The 16,311-nt window shown below is 44.7% G+C and overlaps 1 protein-coding gene across 1 annotated transcript in view; it reads left to right on the forward strand.

The window, feature by feature from the left end:
• EFCAB8 (EF-hand calcium binding domain 8) overlaps positions 1-16,311 on the forward strand; it is a 127,272-nt gene that overhangs the window by 8,110 nt on the left and 102,851 nt on the right. Inside the window, exons 2-4 of the mRNA XM_007934719.2 lie at positions 4,675-4,843; positions 9,615-9,733; positions 15,187-15,290. Coding sequence (XP_007932910.2) covers positions 4,675-4,843; positions 9,615-9,733; positions 15,187-15,290 — 392 coding nt within the window. The remainder of the gene's footprint in view (positions 1-4,674; positions 4,844-9,614; positions 9,734-15,186; positions 15,291-16,311) is intronic.

A 16,311-nucleotide genomic window follows, 5' to 3' on the forward strand; every position in this document is an offset into this window, starting at 1 on the left:
CTGCAATGATGAGCTCAAGTATAGCAGGGATTGTGGGGCTGGTGCGGGATCGGGCAGTGTTTCGTTCTGCTGTGCATGGGGTCGCTATGAGTCAGAAACGACTCAACGGCACTTAACAACAACAACAACAAGGCATGAACATATATAAGGTTGGCAGATGATATTTCTACATACGTATTTGTATGTCCAAATATAAAAATATAATAAGTTAACAAGGGGCAAAGTTGTGATAACTTCTTGTCCACAGCCAACCACCCTGAGGGAGTGAGTAGTTGTATCTGTGGGTTGGGAACCATGGTCACAGGGGAGATCAAGCTCAACTGGCATAACATATTACACAAAAACATTGTTCTACATCCTACTTTGGTGAGTAGTGACTGGGGTCTTAAAAACATCCAAGTGGATATCTAAGATGCAACAATGGGTCTCTCTTCACCCAGAGCAAAGAAGAATGAAGAAAACAAAAGATGCATGGAAACAATTAGTCCAAGTGACTAGGAGACCATGTGATCCTTAGCTTCAATGACCTTGAGACCAGAAGAACTAGATGGTGCCTGCCTACCACTGTCAACCACTTGGAAAGAGATCAGTGCAGGAGATCCTGGATAGAGTGGGAGAACAATGTGGAACAAAACTCAAAATCACTGAAAAAAAGACCAGGTTTACTTGTCTGATAGAGTCTGGTGAGACCCTCAAGACTATGGCCTCTAGTTATCCTTCAGGCCTGGCATTGAATTCACTCCTGTGGCTTCCAGCCAAACAATGGACAGACGTATAGGATGAACATTTACATCAGGTAAATACATTCCTTGGAATGATCGTGGGAGAACAAGGGCAGTGTTTGCACAGGGAGATAGTTCAGGGTGTGGGCTAGGACAGTAATGTTTAGGAAGGAAGGACAGCAGGGAAGAGGTAACTATAGGGAGGAAGTGGGAAGAAAGCTGTTACGTTGTGGGGAATTGCAGTCAATGTGATGAAACAAAATGTGTATGAACTTCTGTATGGAAAATGAATTTGCTCTGTAAACTTTCACCCAATCACAATAAAAATTTAAAAAACAAAAACACTTATCCTCCTTAACTTCTGGTTCTGGAACAGTCCTGACATTTCCCTCAGTTACCTTGGCTCTTGGCTTCCAAATCTTTTCTTTGTTGGTTCTCCTTTGATTCTTATATCTGAGCTGTTGTCAAGATACTGTTAGGTTTCTGTGGCCAGTCTTCACTCTGCTCCTCTTTTATGCTGATGAAGTTTTATAATTATTCTTCATCCTATTCTGACTACTTGGCCTTAAGATTCTGCATTCTGTTTCCAGGTTTTCTTTTTCAATCTTCTCTCCAAATATCCTCCCCGCCCCTGCCAGAACCCTTCGGTCAAGCCGACTTGGTCCATTTGGTCAGTTGTCTGAGCATGTCTTGGGCTTGACTATTTCTCTGCCATCCTAGAGTGCCATCACAACTCTTGCTTGGTAGGACTTGCTGTTGAGGTGGATCAGTGCCCCAGTCATGCTTACAAAGGGCAGTCTTCCATCTCATAGAGGTCCCACTGACCTGGTAGAAATATGGTCTTTTTCTTCTCAGACCAGAGCTCAGTGGACAGTCCCTCTCCTACACACTCACCTGATCCTTAACACTGCTGGGAGGAGAGTTCTTTGAGCTCTCCAGTGCATGTCTTTGACCTTCTGAGCATGTACTTGCCCCTGGCCCTCATTTTCATCAGGAAATTGGATTGCATGGGCTCCCAATCCCCTTCTAAAATGTGACTCCTGACTCCCTTTTGGAAATTTGTGGCATTGAGCCAAGAGGAGAGTAACTTGAGAAATCTCAGGGCTTCAGTAGACAGCACCTTTCTTTCTAACAGAGGAAGGGTTAGGTGGAAGTCAAAAAGCTCCCTAATGGAGAAGCCTCTATGGGAAAGGAGATGCTCATCAAATCCACACTTAGAGTGACTGTGGGCAAGGGGCCACCACCTCTTCTTGACCCTGACTTCTTTTCCACTCCTCTGTGTGATGTGGTGGGGTCATCCTCCCACATAGTCCTTCCAACAATTAGAGTAAAAGTGACTGTGATTCCGTTTTCTAGGTCAAGAGTACTGTCTTCTGAACACTTGTTAAAAGAGAGCTCTCAGCCTCAGAAGGTAAGAAAATCATCACAGCTAATAAAGTGAAGTGGCATTCCAGAGCTGCATAAAACATTGCTCACCAGTGTAGGAGGAGGTTGATCTCTGCCCCAGGGGTAGCAAGTGTTCATAGGGCCAGGTAGGTGAGTAAGTGTGCACTGAAGTCTTCTGCTTTTTGCTCTGAAAGCATGACCTGGGCCAAATGGAACAAATCGGAGGCTACCATTTTGCAGTCTCTACACTGCCTGTGCATAATTTTGTCCAGCCGAGTTGTAATAACAGTGGAACGGATCATATGGATTATTATCAAGCCAGATGTGTACTGAGTGTCTCTTGTGTGGGTAGGGGCAGAGGATATAATTAATATAAGTCAAGATAAATACTGCCCTTGCCTTCAAAGAGCTTACTATGGGACAGGGCATAATAATAATAAGAGCTATCACTTATTGTAAGGAGCTCTGGTGGCATAGTTGCTAAAGCATTTTAGCTACTAACCAGAGGGTCAGTGGTTCGAACCTACCTGCAGCTCCATGGAAGAATGATGAGGCAGTCTGCTTCTGTAAAGATTTACAACCTTGGAAACCCAATGGGGGTCACTGAGTTAGAATGAACTCAATGGTAGTGATTTTTTTTTTTTTTTTTTTTTTTAAATCAGTTTTTGTGTAACTACACACAGATCCAACTACTCACTCCCTCAGGGTGGTTGGCTGTGGATAAGAAGTTGTCACAACTTTGCCCCTTGTTAGCTCTATTATGCAGAGACATTACCTTTATTTAGGCCCACAACCCTGCAAGGTGGATATTGTGGAGCTCTATATTGCACATGAGAAACTGTGGCTCAGAGAAGTGATGCCATATGCCCAAGAAAAAATACATTGTATGTGGGAGAGCCAGGCAGAATTATAACCCAGAGCTCTGGAACTCTACAGCTCTGGGACCTCACACTGTGCTGTCTACACATTTGGAGAGACATGCACAATTTCTATGATGTACAGTGGCAGGTTTGAACAAAGATCTGAGAGTCTGGGAGCATGGAGGAGAAAGTTATAACTCTTACCTTAAAGTTATGGAAAAGCTTCTAGGAGAAGGTGCTATTTGAATTGGGCTTCAAAGGATGAATAGGAGTTCACTGCAGGGGAAGATAAGCTATATCATATATAGGCAACAATGTGAGTAAATGGAAAAATGGCTGCTGTGTTTGGAGCTGGTGAAAAGCAGTTGGTGTGCCTGGAACGTGATGTGTGCAAGACAGGGCAGCTAGATTGTGAAGGGCTTTGAAAGCCATGCTCAGGAGTTGGGGATTAGAGGGAGTAGCCACAGCAAGTGTCAGAGCTGAGTAATGCCACTATCAGATATACCTTCTAGAAAGATGACTGGTGACAGTGTTGGTTGGAGGTCCCAGTTAGAGGAAGTCATTGTATTTATCTCAGCAAAAGACCAGGGTTTGGGCTGGGGAAGGGGTATGGGAAAGAGTTTAGATGTAGGAGGTGGATTATGGTAACAATCAACAGGGCTTGTTCATGGAAAGGAGGGAGAAGGAAAAGCCAAGACGCTGCTGAGATTTCTAATTTGGAGACCTGAATGGGTGGCGAAGCATTAACTAGTTCATCTGCTGGGCTCCATGAAGGCAGACTGTCTCCACTTTGTTCACTGTTGTGTCTGTAGTGCCTGGCAGTCTATAAATGTAGTAGCAATGAATGAATGAAGGTTCACAGCACGTGTGCTCTTTAGGTCAGGTCAGGGTGGGGAGAGAGAACAGTTCCTCCCCCACCTTGCCTTCTGGCTTCGTCAACTCAGTACTCAGGGCCCAAACAGTGCATCTCAGTGAGCAACACTGCCTGTTTATCATTCAGTGGAATACTTGGTCATTTTATAATCCAAGCTTTAAGTCTTTTGGGGGAGACACCCTTTGGTGACCTGCGTCTTTTGTGACCTGAAGCATTAGTACTGTCAAAATGAGTCACCCGTGGAGCTTAGAAAGGAAGAAGCATTATTGAGAGTTGAGGGCTTTTAGAGGGAGCTGGAAACTGAAGTGAACTGGGAAGGATGATCAGAAATCGGAAGCTGAGGGAGAATTGCTGGTAGGGGAGTCTGTGTGTTTTGATGTGTGTGTGTGTAGGTGGGGTACTGGGGCAGCTGATCTGACTCCGAGTGTCTGGGCTGGTCAGGATCAGATCAAATTGGCTGGGTGAGATGGAGCTGGATTCCTTGGAGTCATGAGTTCTGGCCATTGAAAATTGGAAACAATACATATAGTGACTGACTAGAAGCTCCATTAGAGTTCTGTTATGTTTAATGAAGACCTTGGCTGTATCCCATGACCTTGCTGAGCCTCTGTAGTAGCATCTGTAAATGGAGAACAAAGATTAACTTTCCAAGGTTAGGAGAAGCAGTCTAGGTTTTTCTTGATCCTCCTAAAAGTGGTTATGAATTATCTGTACCAGTGAATAACACCGTACGACTACACACCCTGTCCTTCTCTGAAGAAGAGGTGCTGAAAAATGTTCAACTCGGGAAGTTAACTCTCAGTCCCTGGTTTTGTTGTTATCTTTGCTCCAGTTGCACACCCAAGACCAGTCCCAGAAGGGCAAGGAGGCCCTTAACTCCCTGACACCATCCACCACCCCTGCCCAGATAACTGACTTCCAAATTGGGTCTGAGCTCTTCGCCGAGATACAACTGTCTGAGATGAAGAAGATATTTAAGGAGGATGTTGACATGACTGGAGGTAATCTACGCTGTGGGCTCACTCTCTGTGGCTCCTGCAGAGGGAAGAACTCTGCACCTGGGCAGAGAATTCAGACTTGACAAACCTTTATTGATTTGTTTTAATCATTATGTAATTAATGTAACTATATTGGAGGCTACTTGAGATCTAGGAAAAGAAAACACTCAAATGTAACCACCGTTAGCAATTGGGCATAATTTCTTCCGAAAAAGTTCCTGTGTATGGTTTATTATCTATTGCTGTATGACAGTGTTTCTACAAACGTAGTGGCTTAAAACAACACGTGTTTATCATCTCACAGTTTCTAGGGATCAGGAGTCTGGACATGGCTTCATGTGGGCCTGTGCACTGGGTCTTATAAGGCACAATCAAGGTGTCAAGCAGGGCTGTGGCAGGCTCCTTGGCTTGGTGGCAGAAATCCTCCTTCCCAGGATCCGATTGCTCCTGTAGTGTTAAGTCCTCCAATCCTGGCCATTCTCCCAGCATCTCCTCAGAAACTGGCTACTCTCACTGGCTCATCCACACACCCTAGTTTATTTCCAGCCTTCCAGAAAGTTCCCTCCTGCCTCTTCTGAGTCAGTAACCCTCTTCCCAATATTTTGAGAGCTGTTAATTAATCATTTGGCTTGAGATGAATAAACTTACGCTTGTGAAAGTAAAAGGAGCTCTTGTGTGGTGGTTAAAGTGTTTGGCTGCTAATCAAAAGGTTGGCAGTTCAAACCCACAGGCTGCTCTGTGGGAGAAAGATGAGCCAGTCTACTTTCATAAAGAATTGCGGCTTTGGAAACCCTATGTGGCAGTTCTACTCTGTCCTACATGGTTGCCATGAGGCAGAATCGACTTGACGGCAGAGAATTTGATTTTTTGTTTTGTTTTGTTTTGGAGAGGTGATGAGCAGGGGAACTGGCTAGCCTCCACAGTGCACATTGCCTTTCCAAAATACCTTTGTGTCTCTTTTCTTGTTATTTAAAAAAAAGAAAGTGAGTTTATAAGAAGAAGTATATTAATATCACAGTAAACCATATGTACAGTTTCTTAAACTCTTGTGAAAGGACTGCATTCTTACACTGCATTCAAGAGAAGCTTGTACATTAAAGACTGCACCAAGGCAGTGTTGCTCCCAGCACTGTCCCGAGGGGAAGCCCAGTGCTCGAAGACTATCATCTGACTCCTTTATTAAGGCATCTGGCCCATCTTATAACACAGAAGGACCATTAAGTGCCACTCAGAACTCATAAGCCTCTTGGCTATAGCTTTAGATGGATCTTTTTTTCAAGCAAGGCACGCTTTGTTCAGGCTTTTGTTTGTTCCTTAATCGAGCAATAAATAATAACAATGACTGCTGCAGCTCTGTGCTGGGTGTTTTCTGCCAAGCACAGAGTAGAGTTAAAAGCCTAAACTCTGGAGCCTGATGGCTTGGGTTGTCATCCGGTGCCAGCACTTACTAGCTGTGTGACTTTGAGCAAGTGACCACTTCTCTCTGTTACGCTTCCTGCTGAACCCCTTGCTCATTAGGCATTAATTGTGTAAAGCGCAGAGAACAGTGTCTGGCAGGCAGTGCTGTCCCCATCACATCCTAGTGTCCACAGGAACACTCATGGGACACACATTTGCTGAGCATTGGGGACCCAGCCATGGACGAAACACTCTCATTCCTGCCCTCCCAGAGCTCACAGGCTAGAGTGGGAAGACTGGTAGACAGACAGACAGTTAAATTGTAAATGTCAGGTAATGAGGACTGTCAGGAAAAACTGTGAAGATGGGTAGTGGGTGGGGTGGCCTCCTTAGGTAGTTCCTGGGAAGGCTTCCTGATGCAGGGAGGGACAGGACTTGATGTCTGTGGGCGGGCCATCCAGAGCGGGCTGCGGTGAGAGTGCACTTGGTAGTTTGAGAAACGTTGAGGGGACCGTGATGGCTGGAGCAGAGTGTGCAGAGGGCAGGCAGTGGGGGGAGGTGACATCTGAGAGGAGCCCTGTACAGCTTGGCCTTCAGGGCCACTGTGAGGGTTCCAAACATTTGCAAGAGTTTTTAGGACCACCTTTAAAAATATGATGCTTACAAAAGCAAATTTAGATAGGGGTCATTGACCTGTTTGCAGACAGATTCCCTTCTGGCCATGACACCCAGCACGGGGAGAGTATTTTATCCTTGCCCTTTGCCCTCTTCCCTCCCCATTTTCCCTCCAACCAAAGCTTGCATTTTGATAATTGCCTTTAAAACATGCTCTCAGCCTCTCCTTCTCTACCTTTGAAATTATTGTTTCTTTACTGACACTATTTACTTTTGCTTCCCTTCTTAGAGCTTTCATTAGTTTTCTTTCTCTCAATGTCTGCTCTGTCTTACTTGTTCAGAAATGGGATCTGAATTCTCTCTCTCTCTTTTTTTTTTGTCTGTATATTTGGGTGAAAGTTTTTTTTTTTTTTTTTTCCTTGTGATTTGGGTGAAAATTTATAGAGCAAATTCACTTTCCATACAGCAGTTCACATACTCTTTGTCTCATGACATTGACCACAATTCACCCCAATGCAACAGCTCCCCTCCCACTTCCTCCCGACAGTTACCTCTTCTCTGTGTCCATTCCGTCATGCACTCCTGCCCCCTGAGCTGTCTCCCTGTGCATAAATAGCCCTTCTTTCTCCCATGATTGTTCTCTCTAAGGAGTGTATCTACTTCAGGTACATGTTCAACTCCTATGCCTGTCTTTTGTTTACAGGTGTGGGTTCAATTCCAGACCTGAAGGGCAGCTAGGGGCCGTAGTCTCAGTGATTCCACCAGGCTCTATCAGACCAGCAAACCTGGTCTCCCCCTTTTTTTGTTTCCAAATGATTTTGAGTTTTGTTCCACATTGTTCTGCCTCTCTATCCAGGATCTCCTACATAGATCTCCCTCTGAGTGGTTGACAGTGGTAGCTGGGCACCATCTAATTCTTCTGGGCTCATAGTCGTATAGGTTGTGGATCGCATGGTGTACCAGTCGCTAGGATTAATTGTTTCCATGAATTTTTGGTTTTCTTCATTCTTCTTTGGTCTGGATGAGGAGAGACCCATCCTTGCATCTAGATGGCTGCTTGCAAGCTTTTAAGATCCCAGTTGCTACTTGTCAAAGTAGGAGGTGGAGCAATGTTTTGTGTAGTATGTTACGACAATTGAGCTTGATGTCCCCTGTGACTATGGTCTCGAGCCCACAGGTTCAGCTACTCAGTCCCTCTGGGTAGCTGACTGTAACTAAGAAGTGACTACAACCTTGTCCCTTGTCGGCTCTAATATATGCCTGAGAATTATAGAACATACAAATACATTTATAGGACCATTGCCTGTCAACCCTATACATGGTCTTGGGTACACTCCCTGCTTCATGGACATACGTAATAGTTCATCCTGTCCACCCATCTATCCACTGGTATGCCCATGTTTGCCTTCACTGACAATGCAGTACTATATGTGCAAAAGGGTTTATCTTTGTTGTCTGTACCTCTATTTGGGTGAAAGTTTAGAGCAAATTCATTTTCCTTACAAGAGTTTGTACACATTTTGTTTCATGACATTGACTGCAATCCCCACAATGTACAGCTTTCTTCCCACTTCCTCCTTTTGGCTATCATTTCCCTGTGTCCTTCTTTGTTATGCATTCCTGCCTCTGTGCTATCTGCCTGTGTGAACACTGCCCTCTGGTCTCCCATGGCTGAACTGTTTTTGGTATCTCCCTCTGCCCGTCCCCCACTGCTGTGGAGGGACCAGAGTGGTAGGCTGTCTTAGTTTTCTAATGCTGTTGTTACAGAAATACCACAAGTGCATGGCTTTAACAAGCAGATATAATCTGTCTCAGTTAAGGAGCCTAGAAATGTGAGTTCAGGGCATCAGCTCTAGGGGAGGCTTTCTTTCTCTGTCGACTCTGAGGGAAGGTCTTTATCTCCTTGCAACATCTGTAGGCCCGATGTTCCTTAAGATCTCTATCTATTTTAGGGATTGTTCTTTCCCTCTATCTAGGAGGTTCTCAGTGCAGGGCCTCCAGGTCCAGAGGACACACTCTGCTCCCAGCTCTTCCTTTCTGGTGGTAGTCAGGTCACCTCTCTGCTTGCTTCTCTCTTCTTTTTATCTCTTGTAAGATAAAAGGTGATGCGGGCCACACCCCAGGGAAACTCCCCTTACTTGGATCAGGGCTGTGACCTGAGTAAGAGAGTTGCATTCCACCCTAATCCCTTTACAAGGACGATTGGATGGTCACACCAGGTCAAATCATGGGGGATGTGCCAAATTGCTTCATGACATAACTGCCAAACCATTGAGAACTGTGTGTGGCTCAGCCAAGTTGACATATATATGGGGGGGAAACAATTTAACTCATGACGTAGGTGTCCAGTCAGGATTTGTGGGATGATTGAATATTGAACCAATAAGATGCAGATGAAAATCTAGTGATGATAACAGCTTTAGGAATTAGGCCTAGGTTAGGGTATAGGTGGATGTCAGAGAGGAAGGGAGGGTTGACAGGACAAACTGAGTGATTGCATTTGAAGGGTTAGAGAGAAGGAAACTATTCTAAAGCTGCCACATTTCTGGCTGGAGTCCATCTCCTTTGTCTCCCCTGCAGTGGTCCCCCCAGCTCATGGTCATGGGGATGCTGCAAAGAGACTGCCTCTAATCAAGGACACTGAGTAAACATTCTCTGCATGCCCCCTCACCATCTAGTCACCCAAGAAGACCTTGGCCCAGTGATGGTGGTGAGTACCTCATGATCCAGCAGACAATGTTCTCTCTTCTCTCTTTCAAAGCCCTGAACATGAAGGCTTTCCTTAAGTCCATGAAGAAGGTTCTGAGCAACGTGTCGGATGAGGTGCTAGAGACGATATTTTTGAAAGTGGACTCAGACTGTAGTGGCTCTGTCACCTGGGTGAGGAGTGTACCCCTGCTGCCTCAGGCAGCTGAAGGGAGGCTGGTGGGGTCCAGTCCTTGATGTATTGGTTGAGCAAATGGAAGGCTGAAGATGCAGACAGTGGGCCACATCATCAGAAAGCCTTCCTGTGATTTTGGCACAAGCTATAGTACTTGTTGGGGGGAGGGAACCCTTGGTGTCCTTGTGGTGTTCTTCCTGAGGTACTGGACTCATCACAGCTCATTCCCCTTCCTGGGATGCAGAGAAACTATATAAGTGCAAATGGGTCCTGTGTGAAACCTACTGACTGTGCAGTGGTGAGCAAGGGCCGTCCTCACCTACCACACCACTCTCTCCTGTGCGCCAGCCTCCTGTCCACCAGTGGGGTTTGAGCTGGTCCCTCGACAGATGTATAAGTGACCTCTTCTGGCTTTTTGAGGTGAATAGGCAAACCTGTGATTGTTAACCCTGAGTGGTGCGAATGGTCAACGTGCTTGGTTGCTAACCAAAAGGTTAGAGGTTTGAGTCTACCCAGAGGTGGCTTGGAAGAAAGGTCTGGTGATTTACTTCTAAAAAAGCAGCCATTGAAAACACTATGGACCACAGTTCTACTCTGATCCACATAGAGTCACTATGAGGTAGTATCAAGTCAATGGCAACTGGTTTTTTGGTGGTTAGGTGGTTAAAGCCAAAAATATCAGTATAGTAATTAGCTATTGTAATAACATAAATAGTAAATAGTTACTATGTTGTTGTTAGGTGCCATTGAGTCAGCTCTGCTCACAGTGACCCTGTGTACAACAGAATGAAACATTGCCCAGTCCTGTGCCAGCCTCACAATCCTTGCCGTACCTGAGTCCATCATTGTAGCCACTGTGTCAGTCCGTCTCATTGAGGGCCTTCCCCTTTTTCACTGGCTCTTCACTTTACCGAGCATGATATCTTTTTCCAGGGAATGTCTGACAACATGACCAAAGTAGGTGAGATGAAGTCTGGCCACTCTCGCCTCCCAGGAGCATTCCAGCTGCAGCACAGATGTGTTAGCTCTTTTAGCAGTCCACAGTACTCTCAGCATTCTTCTCCAGCACCACAACTCAAAAGCATCAACTCTTCTTTGGTCTTCCTTATTCATTGTCCAGCTCTCATATGCATATGAAGCGATTGAAAATACTGTTTCGGTTACCTAGTGACGCTCTGACAAGAATATACCACAAATGGGATGGTTTTAATGATCAGGAGTTTATTATTCTTACAGTTTGGAGGCTTTAAATCCGAGTTCAAAGTACCAGGCTCCAGGGGCTGGATGAAAGCCCCTCAACCTTGGCTTCAGCTCTGCTTCCTGCTCCCAGCCCACTGAAACTAGAGGCTTTTCTTTACGTAGACAGCTGCTGGCTGCTGAGACCAAAGCCCAAGGTCGACAAGTAAAAAGGCACAATCCTGATGTTACCAAACCACACAGCAGGCCATTAATTCAAGTCCATTGAAAGTCCTAAGGTTGGCAGAGCATGGCAGGCTGCTGAACAACAACATGGCCACATGCAGGGTTCAAGCATGCCATAAACTAGAGACCGTTCCCTAAGGCTTCTCCTTGTATACAGGAAACAGACCATATCCCTAAGGCAGCTTACTCAGTTGCTTGTGGTAGATCCCACCATGGAGTTGATTACCAGTCTCATCATGGGGAATAACTACCTCCAGCTGCCCACCCACTCAACCAGGCAAGTCGACACACAGCTATCACAAATACCATGGCTTGGGTTAGATGTACCTTGGTTTTCAAGGAGACATTTTTGCTTTTCAGCACTTGAAAGAGGTCTTTTGTAGCAGATTTGGTCAGTGCAGTACATTGTTTGATTTCTTGACTGCTGCTTCCGTTGGCGTTGATTGTGGAATCAAGTAAAATGAAATCTTTGACAACTTCAATCTTTTCTCCATTTATCATGATGCAGTTTATTGGTCCAGTTGTGAGGATTTTCATTATCTTTATGTTGAGATGAGATCCATACTGCACACTGTAGTCTTTAATCTTCATCAGTAAGTACTTCAAGTCATCCTTACTTTCTGTGAGCAAAGTTGCATTGTCTGCATATCGCAGGTGGTTAATGAATCTCCTTCCAATCCTGATGCCACATTCTTCTTCATATAGTCTTTATATAGTCTAGCTTCTCGGATTATTTGCTCAGCATACAGATTGAATAAATATGGTGAAAGGACACAACCTGACACATTCCCTTCCTGATTTTAAACCATGCAGTATCCTCTGTTCTGTGTGAACATCAGCCTCCTGGTCTATGTACAGTTCTTCATGAGTACAATTAAGTATTCTGGAATTCCCATTCTTCTCAATGTTATCCATAATTTGTTATGATCCATACAATAGAATGCTTTTGCATAGTCAATAAAACATAAGTAAACATCTTTCTGATATTCTTTGCTTTGAGTCAGGGTCCATCTGACATCAGCAATGATGTCCCTCATTCTACATCCTCTTCTGAATCCAGCTTGTATTTCTGGAAGTTCTCTGTGAATATACTGCTGCAACCATTTTTGAATTATATTCAGCAATATTTTACTTCCTTGTGATATTAATGATATTGTTCGATAATTTCCACATTCTGTGGGATCACCTTTCTTTGGAATGCATACAAATATGGATCTCTTCCAGTCAGTTGGCTAGGTATCTATCTTCCAAAAAACTGGGCATAGACGAGTGAGTTCCGCCAGTATGCCATCTGTTTGTTGAAACATCTTATTGGGTATTCCATCAATTCCTGGAGCCTTGTTCTTTGCCAATTCCTTCAGTGCAGCTTCGACTTCTTCCTTCAGTACCATTGGTTCTTGATCATATGCCACCTCCTGAAATAGATGAACATCAACCAGTTCTTTTTGGTATGGTGACTCTGTGTATTCCTTCCATCTTCTTTTGATGTTACCTGCATCATTCAATATTTTGCCCATAGAATCTTTCAATATTGCAACTCGAGGCTTGGATTTTTTCTTCAGTTCTTTCAGCTTTGAGAAATGCTGAGCATGTTCTTCCCTTTGTTTTTCTAACTCCAAGTCTTTGTACATTTGGTTATAATAATTGACTTTGTCTTCTCAAGCTGCTCTTTGAAATCTTCTGTTCAGCTCTTTTATCTTGTCATTTCTTCCATTTGCTTTAGCTACTCTCCATTCAAGGGCAAGTTTCAGAGTCTCTTCTGACATCCATTGTGGTCTTTTCTTCCTTCCCTGTCTTTTTCATGACCTTTGCTTTCTTCATGGATGAGGTTCTTGATGTTATCCCAAAATTCCTGTGGTTTTCGGTCATCAGTGTTCAATGCATGAAATCTGTTCTTTAAATGATCTCTAAACCTGGGAAGGATATAATCAAGGTCACATTTTGGTGCTCATGGACTTGTTTTAATCATCTTAAGCTTCAGCTTGAACGTGCATATGAGCAGTTGATGGTCTGTTCCAGTCAGCTCCTGGCCTTGCTTTCAAGGATGACTGGAAGATAACGAAAATCCTCACAACTGGACCAAGATATTGAGTTTCTCCATTGTCTCTTTCCACAGATGTAGTCAATCTGATTCCTGTGTACTCCATCTGGAGAGGTCCATGTGTATAGCTGCCATTTATGTTGTTGAAAAGAGGTATTTGCAATGAATAAGTCATTGGTCTTGCAAAATTCTATCATACAATCTCCGCCATCATTTCTATCATGAAGGCCATATTTTCCAACTACCAGTGATTCTTCTTTGTTTCCAACTTTTGCATTCCACTCACCAGTGATAATCAACACATCTTGATTGCATGTTTGGTCAGTTTCAGACTGCAGAAGTTGGTAAAAATCTTCAATTTCCTCATCTTTGGCTTTGGTGGTTGGAGTGTAAATTTGAATAATATTAGTATTAACTAGTCTTCCTTATAGGTGTATGGATGTTATCCATATAGTTACAATAGCACAGTGATGATAATGCATTTATATGTTTCTGATGCTAAATGTTCCACAATGAACATATAACATTTAAACATACAGAAAAGTGCACGAAGTGGTCTGGCATGTTGGTATAGTAATGATGGCCAGAAATGCATTTATGCCAGGCATTGTGCAAGCACTTAAAATATTATTTTACTTAAAACTCACAGGAATCCTATGATGAAGTGGTGTACCCCTATTTGATAGATTGGGAAACTGAGGCATGGAGAAGTTAAAGAAACAGGCCCCAGGAACAAATCTGGGAGTCTGACTCAAGAGCCCATGTTAACTGCCACATTGTATGCCTTCTGGTTTTTGTTTGTTTTAAATTTCATTTCTCTTAAAATTCTATAATAAACATGTTTCCAGCATTCTCTTCCATCTACATGATGGTTCTTTCTAACCAAATCCCATGTTTCTTGTTTCAGCTTCATATGGTAGTTTGTTTTGGTCATGAGACTAGTCAGTTGAGTATTGAGAGGCTCTAGTGGCCCTGGGTTATGGGTCCTCCCCTGCTGTTAACTTGATCTGTGAGCTTGGGCCACTCATATATACATATGTGGGCCTCAGTCTTATTATCTACAAAGTGGGGTGAATAAGAGATTCAAATGAGATCCTGAATGTGGAAGGGATCTGAAGATAATATCTGTGGATATATGCAACATTACAGAAACAGGATATTTTGGTTAGTGCTGCTTTAACAGAAATACCACAGGTGAATGGCTTTAACAAACAGGGATTTATTCTCTTACAGTTTTAGACACTAGAAGTCCCAGTTCAGAGTGCCAATCTCTAGGGGCTAGGTGAAAGCTCCTTGACCTTGGACTTCAGCTCTGCCTCTCGCTTTCGGCCCACTGAAGCTAGAGGCCTTTCTTAACCCAGCTGCTGGCTGCTGAGGCTGACAAACCCAATGTCGACAAGTAAAATGACACAGTCTGAAAATGATCAAACCACATGGCAGGCCACTAATTCAAATCCATTAACAATCCCAGCAGACAACGTGACAGGCCATTGGAATGAAGACTCAGCTACATGCAGGGTCCAAGCGTGCCCCAAAGCCCCAGAGTCCTTTCTTAATGCTTTGTCTTATATACTGGAAACAGACCACATCCCTAAGGCGACTACTCCACTGCTTCAGTGGATTCTGCCATGGAGTTGATTACCAGACTCATCATGGGGAATACCTACATCCAGCTGCCCAGCCTCTCAAAACCAGGTCCAGCCAAGCTGACGCATAACCTTAACTAACACACAGTATAAGGAGTGATGTGCTGCTGTGCTGTGTTCACAGATGCTAGTAAATTGGCCCTTCACATACTGAGGTCAGGAAGAGGTCTGTCATATATTTGCTTCCTTGGCCAGTGCTTAGGAAACAGTTCCCAGAGTCCCTTGGAAGGGGCTGGAGAGAGATAGGGGAAAGACACTGGAAACCAGGCTTGGGTTCTCAAAGCCTCATGCTGAAGCCGTTTTGCCAACATCCTTCCTCCTTTGCCTTTTCCTCCCGAGGCAGCAGAAGTATGTGGATTACATGGTGCGCGAGTACCGGGGAAAGGAGGCGATAAGAAGGAGCCAGTACCGCCTGTACTTCCACCTTCCTATGCGGATCATCCCCCTGTAAGAAGGAGCCTCTTCCCTGGACCTGAAGGGGGCGGGGTATGTCTGAACGGCTGCCGGTGCGAGTCCTGCAGTGAGCACTGTCTTTTCTAAAATCCATGGGCCACTCTTTGTTGGTGCCTTCCTGGTGTCTGGCACTGGGCCTGATGCTTGATACACTTCAGCTCCTTTCTTCCTAAAAACCCTGCAGGTGTTCATGAGGATTAATGTAGGTGAATTGCCCCCATTTTACAGAGGAGGCTCAGCAGGGCCAAATGATTTTTCCAGGCCACTGAGCTAGAAAGTGGTGGTGTCGGTCTGTTTGACCCTCCAGTCCCTGCTCCCTCAGTGTACTACATTGCTCTCCAGCTTCCTCGGGCAACCTGTCTGTCAACTACTGTGTGCACCGTGTGCTGGTGAGTTTGGTGCTTTCATCCACAGGGGCACAGATGGCTGTGTACCTGTGGCACAGTGTTTGCCTGTGAAGTGACAGGGAGTAAGAGCCATTGTAGGAAACTGCTCCTTGAGCCCAGCCAGGCCTTGGAGGCCTCTGCTTTGCTGCTCCTCCTAGAGATACTCGCTGTCTTTGTGTCCGTCTTGATTTCTGTCTAATCCTGCTTGCTTGGTCCTTCTTGCAGTTCCTACTGCACACTGTACCCACTAGACCTTGGTCTCTTTCCCTTTCATTGCCAGTCTGTGTGTTTTCCCCTCCAAACTCTCTGGGGAAGGGGAACACTCAAATGGGTCTGAGCTGCTGTCTCAGAGAAGACCCCCTGCAGCCAGAGCTCCCTTCCTGGACCACACCTTGAGTAGAACCAACTCCTGCCAGGTGTAGGGGCTGGGGCCAGGGAGCTGGGTCCCAGTACAGTGTTGGGTGGTCTACGTTTGTGACATAGGTTAGGAGGGGGCTGTGGGTGTGTCTGTTCTCAGAGGATGATCGCAACAGGAAAGACAAAAAAACTAGAAGGTAGTCCTGCCCTCAATCAGCCTGGGGTTTAATAGAGAAGAGATTTAATTGAAAATTCATGAAAGAATAACTTTT

The sequence above is a fragment of the Orycteropus afer genome, unplaced genomic scaffold (assembly GCF_000298275.1).
Source record: "Orycteropus afer afer isolate SDZICR_OR568_19922 unplaced genomic scaffold, OryAfe1.0 scaffold00020, whole genome shotgun sequence".
NCBI classification, from domain to species: Eukaryota; Metazoa; Chordata; class Mammalia; order Tubulidentata; family Orycteropodidae; genus Orycteropus; species Orycteropus afer.